This window comes from Girardinichthys multiradiatus, chromosome 5 (genome assembly GCF_021462225.1).
Source record: "Girardinichthys multiradiatus isolate DD_20200921_A chromosome 5, DD_fGirMul_XY1, whole genome shotgun sequence".
NCBI classification, from domain to species: Eukaryota; Metazoa; Chordata; class Actinopteri; order Cyprinodontiformes; family Goodeidae; genus Girardinichthys; species Girardinichthys multiradiatus.
The window spans coordinates 4,235,221-4,244,870 of record NC_061798.1 but is presented as its reverse complement, the minus strand read 5'-3'; the positions used below and the strand labels follow the sequence as shown (position 1 = coordinate 4,244,870).

General features: G+C 41.0%; 1 protein-coding gene across 1 annotated transcript; it reads left to right on the top strand.

The window, feature by feature from the left end:
* Positions 1-2,462: 2,462 nt before the first annotated feature.
* taf5l (TAF5-like RNA polymerase II, p300/CBP-associated factor (PCAF)-associated factor) lies at positions 2,463-7,606 on the top strand. The gene is made up of 5 exons (XM_047364329.1): positions 2,463-2,618; positions 3,637-3,778; positions 3,863-3,967; positions 4,087-4,850; positions 6,615-7,606. The coding sequence occupies exons 2-5, from the start codon at positions 3,640-3,642 to the stop codon at positions 7,410-7,412; spliced, it is 1,806 nt and encodes a 601-aa protein (XP_047220285.1). The 5' UTR covers positions 2,463-2,618; positions 3,637-3,639; the 3' UTR covers positions 7,413-7,606.
* The last annotated feature ends 2,044 nt before the right edge of the window (positions 7,607-9,650 follow it).

Genomic DNA, 9,650 nt, shown 5'->3' with positions numbered 1-9,650 from the left:
GAGCCCTCTAGTGACCGTGAAAGGAATGATAAATGATTTATCGCTACAGAGGTCTGTGGGGCCATCTCAACAAATTAGAGTTCCATTAAAACTTTATTTATTTCACGAATTTACTTAATAAAGTGAGACTCATATGTACATCAGAGTAATAGAAAACATGTAGAAATGTTTTGTGAGCATAACATTCAAAACAGAAATCTGGATACAAAACAAGTGCATCTTCATTAAATAGGATATCATCGAAATGTTAATTTACTTGATTATTCAATTAAAAAGTAAAAGTTTAGTATTTACTAAACACAGTACTATATTTCAAGTGTTTATTGCTATTCCTTTTGATGAAGGGTTATAAATAATGAAAATCTAAAACTCAGTTTCCCAGAAAACAGTACAGAATATTACAGAAGACCAAAACGGAAAATGTTTTTTAATATATTGCTATGTATGTCCATCTAGTGTACAGCATAAGCACTCTGTACTTAGTTATGGTTGGTTTGTGTTGCATGAATGGAGGCGACCATCCTTCTTTTAATCAATATCCTAGGATTCAACTCTGTGAACAGTCAGTATCTTTAGCAGTAACCTATTATGGGTTACCCTCATTGTGTAAGGTGTCAGTGACTGTCTGATGAACAGCTGTCATGTCAGCAATCTCCCAACGTTTTTTGTGATTTAGTACTATAAATGTTAATTTATTAGAATTCATTTTATAAAGATCCACAGTTCCTGAAAAGTTGGACAAAGAAGGATGCATTTCCTATGTATTTCATTTGAAACAACAAAAAGAAAAACTCTTTTCTGGCTGGTGCGCTGTTCACACTCCAGACCAGTGGGTGGCAGTAATGCGCCATTAAGCCAGTTAGCCTAAAACGAGTTAAAAGAAGATTTCCACGATGGCGCGGCAATGATTTCTAGGAATGTGGTTTGATGAGAAAATCCTATGGCATATTCATATTCAGAAAATGATAGATAAATGTAAGAAAGTATTAAATATTATGAGATGTTTGGATGCCAGTGACTGGGGAGCAGACAGGGAAGCAATAAAACTAATTTACACAGGATTGATAAGATCAAATATAGATTATGGAAGTATTATATATGGTTCAGCAGCAAAGACACATCTGGAAAAATTAAATATACAAAATCAAGCATTAAGACTTTGTACAGGAGCTTTCAAAACAACCCCAACAACAGCACTCGGAGTAGAAATGGGAGAAATGCTGTTAGATTTGAGGAGAATACAATTAACAATAAATTATTGGATACATTTATAAGGCAATACCCTGAATCATCCAACACGAGACATCTTAAAGCCATGCTGGGAAAAAAATGAAAAAAGAGACAAGAAGTTTTGGATGGATCATTAAAAAAATAACAGAAGAATTTCATATACAAAATATAGTAATAAGTCTAATACTGCCACTAGCTGTTGTACCACCCTGGATCTTACCAGAAGCACAGGTAGATATGTCATTAATGGAAAAAAAGAAAAGAACATGTATATTAGATTTAAATACAGTACAGGAATATGTTAACAATTATTACCAATACCTTCAGATTTATACAGATGCATCGAAAACAAATATTAAAACAGGAGTAGCATTCATAGTACCGGAATTTCAAATAAAAATAGGAAAACGAATCACAAATGGTTTGTCAGTATACACAGGAGAAATATTAGCAATACTGTTAGCAGTACAGTGGGTGGAAGACATAAAACCTTTAAAAACAATAATTTGTTCAGATTCAAGCTCGGTATTATTGAGTTTAAAACATAACCATTCAGACAGCAGGCCAGACATTCTACTAGAAATACAGCATACTAAGACTACAAATGATGGGTTTATCAATAGTATTTTTATGGGTTCCAGCACATATTGGGGTTAAAGAAAATGAGATGGCAGATAAGATGGCTAAGAAGGCAACACAAAATCATATCAATTTTACATTACATTTAAGTAAATCAGAAGCAAAGAGCTTCATCAAACAAAACTTGAAGGAAGAATGGCAGAAAAGGTGGGATGGAGAAAGAAAAGGAAGATGGTTTTATAAGATCAAAAAGGCAGTGGGTGAAAAAAGAACTGGAAGAAGGAGCAGAAAGGAGGAAAGGGTAATAACAAGATTAGGACATACAGGGCTTAATTATACACTTTTAAAAATACATAAACATAATACAGGAAAATGTGACCACTGTGGGAAGAATGAAACAATTGAACATATTTTTATAGAGTGTCAGAAATATGAGCTGGAAAGAAGAGTTATAAAGAGAGAATTTGAAAGGATTAAAGAAATGTTTAGCATAAAAGATTCCTTACAAAAGAACATAGGGAGCAAACATATACAAATTATTTTAAGATTCCTAAAAATAACAAAATTAATAATAATAGAATTTGATTATATAAGAAAGAAATCCATGATGAACCACACGCCATACCAGTGGCGGCGGCAATGCACACCTAAAGATTCTTGCCAACCGCCATTAAACACCAGAAGAAGAAGAAGAAGAAGCAGAAGGCGCGGCAATGATAAGTAGCAGTGTGCGGTCAGTTGGACCCTGGATTAAACTCGACCAATTTACATACGTGATCTGACGGCTGAGGCGAGCAACACAACATGCAGTGAGTAACTATTTACAGCATGCAGGGATTCAGAATGAAATATGTTCCCACATAAAGTTTGGTACCGTTACGCCCACCGCTAACCGAGCTAAGTTAGCCGGTTAGCTCAATGCAGTTATCCGGCCAGAACCTGGGGACCTGACAGCGTTACAGTAAATACATTGCAATAGTGAGACTTGTGAATAAGCTGGGCGTTCAGTGTCCGCATATGTTTAGTATTTGCATGAGTGGATACAAAGCTCAACGATGTTCGGTAACTGTTGCAGAACTCAGCTCAGCTGCTGTTAGAGTTGCTAAATTAGGAAAAGTGAAGTTAAGTAAGTTGCTTTGAAGCAAATGATGAGAGACCCTACAACATTTATTTTACCGCTGGACATTTGGCTGAGTAAATTTCAAGTACAGGAGGAAACAACTGAATGACTAAACGTTTATTGAATGATGGAATCACTCTGTGATTAGCATTTGTTAAACAAATATCCAGATGGACCAAGAGAGACCTCTATGTATGGAAACTGAAAAAGGTTTAGTCAGATCTATATTTTAAATTTAGCAATTTGTTTGTGTTAAATGAATAAATTGTGTGTGTTATCAGATAAAAAACATTCTACTCATTTATCCGCCAAAATTCTTCTAATAAAAATGCTAAACAAATCATTTTAAATAGTTAACTTTGATGATCATGATTAGCTGAGCCCGTTAAAGATGTGTTCTTTTATTAATGCTATCATAATGTAACCCATATGTATGAAAGTAGTTTTTCATACTTATGTTTTTGGTGTGTCCTAAAATAGATTGGTCATTAGATGCTGTAATGTTCCGACTTATATCAGCCTCTGAAGACAGAGAGAAGTATTTAGGGAAAATAGTAATTTAGCAATGTTAAGTAGTTTTTATTTGCAAAAAGGCATTGGTATCAAGAAACATGTTTACATGATGATCTAGTAGTTATTAGAAAGATGAGCAGGAATCACGTGTGACCATAGTTACAACGTGACAGAGTATGGTTTGTTCGTGTCAGGTCATGAAACGGGTTCGCGCTGAGCAGATCCAGTATGCAGTGGCTCAGTATCTGAAGAGGAGGCAGTATGTGGATACTGACGGCTCCTTGAAGGGGGGTAAGCTCTTCCAGTCCACAGAGGAGTTGGCTGCCAGCCTGACTGGTAAGCACATTCTTTCTTTGGCCTCCATTTAAAACACCATCATCACATACAGTGTAATTAAAATATTCTCCTCCCTGTGAGCAGTGCAGACAGAGTCAGGCTGTGCCAACGTCGTCTCTGCTGCTCCCTGCCAGTCTGACCCACAACAGTATGAGATACAATTCTCAAGGCTGCACTCCTTTCTCGCAGGTGTCATGCCTAAACTTTGACTACTTGAAACATTCCTTAGATGGAGATGAGTGTGCCATCAGTACTAAGGCTTTTCTGATCATGAACTCTAACAATATTCTCTTTGTTCCCATTTACAGAAACAGAAATCTCCTATGCACAAGAGGTTAGCAGCCTCCTCTATCCCCTATTTGTTTATCTTCACATTGACATGGTACACTGTGGCCTGAAGGGGGCAGTGGATAGTTTTTACGTTCGTTTTCATGATGTCTTTCTTAATGACGGAGAGCAGCGATCGGTCATAGAGCAGCTCCGTCACATTGTCACTGCACAGGATGTCGCAGCCAACCCCAAGCTAAGATCTTTTCTGGAGCACAAGTACGTGCTTCATTTGACAGAGCCAGCTCACAGTTACCTGCTGCGGTACCTGCAGAGTGAGGACAACAGCGCCCTCTGCAGGGTCCTCAGCGCACATCTCCAGGTGGAGGTCACAACTTCAAGACGTACAGAGTACCAGCTGTACGGAACTGCTGGTGGTTTCATGGCGGCCACAAACTCTATTTCCACCTCCTGGGTGGGTGTGGGTGGAGCAGAAGGTGGAGAGGGGGTGGAGGTCCCTGCGGGGATCCCACAGAATGAGGTGGCGCTTCTCGCATTGCAGGACTGCATTAAGAAAGTCCGTGAAGGCCCACCCTCACTCACAACCATCTGCTTTTATGCCTTCCACCACACGGAGCATATGCTTAACACCGCCGAGGTTTCCCCAGACAGTCGCCTGTTGGCTGCTGGATTCGACAGCTCTGCAGTGAAGCTCTGGAGCCTCCGAGCCCGAAAGCTGAAGGCCAAACCGCATCAGGCCGACGTGTCGTGCATCCACCTGGCATGTGATGTCCAAGAGGAGGAGGTGAGGCCTGAGTATATACATTTGTATTCTGTCACCTTTACTGTGACACCCCTAAATAAACTTAATACAACCATTTACCTTTAGAAGACACCTAATTAGTAAAAAGCCCAGCTGTGTGTAATTAAACTCAGTACAAATACAAACCCCTAGGTGTGTTGGCAAACTAACTCTGACATCATAGTAAAATATGGTGGTGGCAGCATAGTGCTGTGGGAATACTTGTTTTAAATCAGGGGGAGGGAAGCTTGTCACATTTGATGGGAAGGTGGATGGAAGCAGACATAAGGCAATCTTGAAAGAAAATCTATCGGAGGCTGTTAATGGTGTCCTATGATGTCCGCACCGTGGACAATGGGGAAAAAAACCATGGCATTTAATCTCCTCTATAACAAGAAACATCATTGAATTTGTTCATTTGGTCTAACAGGTAGTGTTTTTCCCTGACAGTCTGACGCTTACAGTGAGAGTCCAACCCCACTGGTTGCTGCTGCTCGCTGTGTGTCTGTCTGATGTGACCTCTGGCCAAGGCTCAGCTCTGCATTATTAGACCAGCAGCTGTTAGACCGATCTGAGTGCAGGGCAGTGCTGCATTCTGCTATAACATTTATTATTACGTCATATAAAGCAAAGCGTCTAGTGAATGAAGCAGGAGAAAAACTTTTTTTTTTGTGAGTCTTCTTTTTTCATAAATAAGTGAAACTGAACCGCCAAGGTGAAACTATGAGTCATATTCCCACTGTGCAATGGAAAGCAGGACATTTACTGAATACATTTTAATGTTATATGTGCAAGTCAGACAATCCTTTAGTATTTAATGATGATAATGAATAAATAATAAAGCTACTTTTGTTTAAGTGAAGTTCAAGACAACTCGCCTAAAAACAAGCTAACTGGTGAAACAGAGAATTCTCTCATGCAGAAACTCAAAATATTATTCTGTCATGGACAAAAGGAGGAAAAAATCCAGGAGCAGGCCCCGATGATCGTTATTTGAGTGAGTGAGTGTCACAGCACTGCTGAAAACAATCTAATACCGATGACATGTCTGAAGAGTTTTTAGGTATACAAAAATAACTACTTATTTACTCTCCTATTAAACTTGTCCTAATTTGTCTTTAATTTTACTTACTGAAAAAAACAAAAACAGAACTTTTAAAGAGCTTTATGAACTCAGTAATTTAATCCCAATAGATCTGGGTGGAGTTGAATTTTTTTCATTACCATAATGAACAGACGCTTTGTAGCTGTTTAGAATGTATAGTTTAGAAAAATAAAAGTTTTAAAACTGGAATTTGGAAGAAATTAAAGTGTCAAAAAAAGAAAACGAATTTTATAGAGGGAAACTGGTTTGAAATGAATACAGCAGTGCTTTAAACCTTCACAAACTTTAAAAGAAAAAATTCACATTCACTCGTTTAATTTTCACAGACTGGTACAACAATACAGAAATCCGTTTTAACGTGGTCTTTACTGAACACTATATAGAACAGCTAATAATGAGGCAGCGGTCCACGCCTGCACAAAACTCCCTTCACCCAGCCAACATTACTAACAGGGTCGAGTCTTCTGGATGTGGGGGGCACCGCTACCTTTCTGCTCGTCATTTTTCCAGAGTTATGTCAAGGCCTTGGATGTAACCTTTAATCAAGGTTCTTCAGGATTTCGTAGTTTTGCCACCAGTAGATTCAACACAACATACTTCTTCTTGGTAGACGGTGGCATATCATTGCAGGCGTATCTCTACTGTTGTTTGTTGTGTTTCAGGTAGATGAAGAGGATGGCTGCGGCAGTGAGATAAAAATGCTGCGAGGTCACAGCGGCCCTGTGTATCGTACTGCCTTCCTAACGGACAGCTCAGGCCTGCTCTCTTGCTCTGAGGACACAACTATTCGATACTGGGACCTTGGCAGCTTCACCAACACGGTGCTCTACCAGGGCCACACCTACCCAGTATGGGATGTGGACGTCAGCCCCTGCAGCCTCTATTTTGCCAGCAGCTCCCACGACCGCACCGCCCGCCTTTGGACATTCTCCCGCACCTATCCGCTGCGGCACTATGTGGGGCACCTCTCTGACGTCGACTGTGTCAAGTTCCACCCGAACTCCAACTACCTGGCTACCGGTTCCACAGACAAGACTATTCGCCTGTGGAGCACCCAGCAGGGGCAGTCGGTTCGCCTCTTCACTGGCCACCGTGGCACCGTGCTGTCACTGGCCTTCTCACCTAATGGGAAGTACCTGGCTTCTGCGGGAGAGGACCAGCGGGTGAAGTTGTGGGACTTGGCAGCAGGGACTTTGTTCAAAGATCTGCGTGGCCATACAGACAGCATCACCAGCCTGTCCTTCAGCCCAGACAGCAGCCTGGTGGTGTCGTCATCTATAGACAACTCTGTCAGAGTGTGGGACATTCGCAACTCCCACGGTGGAACGCCTGCTGACGGCTCGTCCAGCGAGTTGGTGGGCCTGTATGTTGGAAACACCAGCAATGTTCTTAATGTTCAGTTCATGGCCTGCAACCTGCTGCTGGTCACAGGAACAGCCCTGGAGAAAGCTGAAGTGTAGCTGTAGGACTTTGGTTTGTGTTTAGACTTTGAGAAAAGGCTGACTGTGTTCAGATGTTCCTTTAACAACGTTGTCTCCAGAGACCCGAGTGTCAAACGTTCAGTTTAGTTTCCTCTATCATTTTTCATGTCCTCATATGGCAGTTGTAAAATAACCAAAGTATGTCTAATAAAATGTTGGTGAGTTTTCTTTTATGCTGTTGTGATGTCATGGTTTTTCACGGTACAACAACACAGCACCAAAACAATCAGTATAACTCAGAGAAGAAAGTGGTTTCATTCTCCCACAGCCTTCTCCTCAGAGCAGCAGTGAAACCTGATTGTTGCTGTAGTCTTTAGCAGTCATACTTTAGATGAACTACAGCTACAGGTCCTTCTCAAAATATTAGCATATTGTGATAAAGTTCATTATTTTCCATAATGTCATGATGAAAATTTAACATTCATATATTTTAGATTCATTGCACACTAACTGAAATATTTCAGGCCTTTTATTGTCTTAATACGGATGATTTTGGCATACAGCTCATGAAAACCCAAAATTCCTATCTCACAAAATTAGCATATCATTAAAAGGGTCTCTAAACGAGCTATGAACCTAATCATCTGAATCAACGAGTTAACTCTAAACACCTGCAAAAGATTCCTGAGGCCTTTAAAACTCCCAGCCTGGTTCATCACTCAAAACCCCAATCATGGGTAAGACTGCCGACCTGACTGCTGTCCAGAAGGCCACTATTGACACCCTCAAGCAAGAGGGTAAGACACAGAAAGAAATTTCTGAACGAATAGGCTGTTCCCAGAGTGCTGTATCAAGGCACCTCAGTGGGAAGTCTGTGGGAAGGAAAAAGTGTGGCAGAAAACGCTGCACAACGAGAAGAGGTGACCGGACCCTGAGGAAGATTGTGGAGAAGGGCCGATTCCAGACCTTGGGGGACCTGCGGAAGCAGTGGACTGAGTCTGGAGTAGAAACATCCAGAGCCACCGTGCACAGGAGTGTGCAGGAAATGGGCTACAGGTGCCGCATTCCCCAGGTCAAGCCACTTTTGAACCAGAAACAGTGGCAGAACCGCCTGATCTGGGCTACAGAGAAGCAGCACTGGACTGTTGCTCAGTGGTCCAAAGTACTTTTTTCGGATGCAAGCAAATTCTGCATGTCATTCGGAAATCAAGGTGCCAGAGTCTGGAGGAAGACTGGGGAGAAGGAAATGCCAAAATGCCAGAAGTCCAGTGTCAAGTACCCACAGTCAGTGATGGTCTGGGGTGCCGTGTCAGCTGCTGGTGTTGGTCCACTGTGTTTTATCAAGGGCAGGGTCAATGCAGCTAGCTATCAGGAGATTTTGGAGCACTTCATGCTTCCATCTGCTGAAAAGCTTTATGGAGATGAAGATTTCATTTTTCAGCACGACCTGGCACCTGCTCACAGTGCCAAAACCACTGGTAAATGGTTTACTGACCATGGTATCACTGTGCTCAATTGGCCTGCCAACTCTCCTGACCTGAACCCCATAGAGAATCTGTGGGATATTGTGAAGAGAACGTTGAGAGACTCAAGACCCAACACTCTGGATGAGCTAAAGGCCGCTATCGAAGCATCCTGGGCCTCCATAAGACCTCAGCAGTGCCACAGGCTGATTGCCTCCATGCCACGCTGCATTGAAGCAGTCATTTCTGCAAAAGGATTCCCGACCAAGTATTGAGTGCATAACTGTGCATGATTATTTGAAGGTTGACGTTTTTTGTATTAAAAACACTTTTCTTTTATTGGTCGGATGAAATATGCTAATTTTGTGAGATAGGAATTTTGGGTTTTCATGAGCTGTATGCCACAATCATCTGTATTAAGACAATAAAAGACCTGAAATATTTCAGTTAGTGTGCAATTAATCTAAAATATATGAATGTTAAATTTTCATCATGACATTATGGAAAATAATGAACTTTATCACAATATGCTAATATTTTGAGAAGGACCTGTATATCTGTTTTTATGGATTAAAGTGGACAGACTGTTCCATGGAATGTGCGTCTGTGCTGTGCTTGAATAGGAAAAATGTATTTTTGTGGGAAAGTTTGACCAGTGATTATTTCTTTAGAGGTTTCTTCTGATTAAACTGCCAATTCTGAAAGGCTTGATTTCTTCACCTGCTTTAACCTGATAGCAGTGGTTCTCAACCCTGGTCCTCACGGCCCACTGTCCTTAGGCTTAGGGTTAACCATACCCATTTAATGACCCTTA

Coding starts and splice junctions, on each gene's coding strand:
- taf5l (XM_047364329.1), top strand. CDS start 3,640: ATGAAACGGGTTCGCGCTGAGCAGATCCAGTATGCAGTGGCTCAGTAT. Junction 3,779..3,862: donor GTTGGCTGCCAGCCTGACTG/GTAAGCACATTC, acceptor CCCTGTGAGCAG/TGCAGACAGAGTCAGGCTGT. Junction 4,851..6,614: donor GTGATGTCCAAGAGGAGGAG/GTGAGGCCTGAG, acceptor GTTGTGTTTCAG/GTAGATGAAGAGGATGGCTG.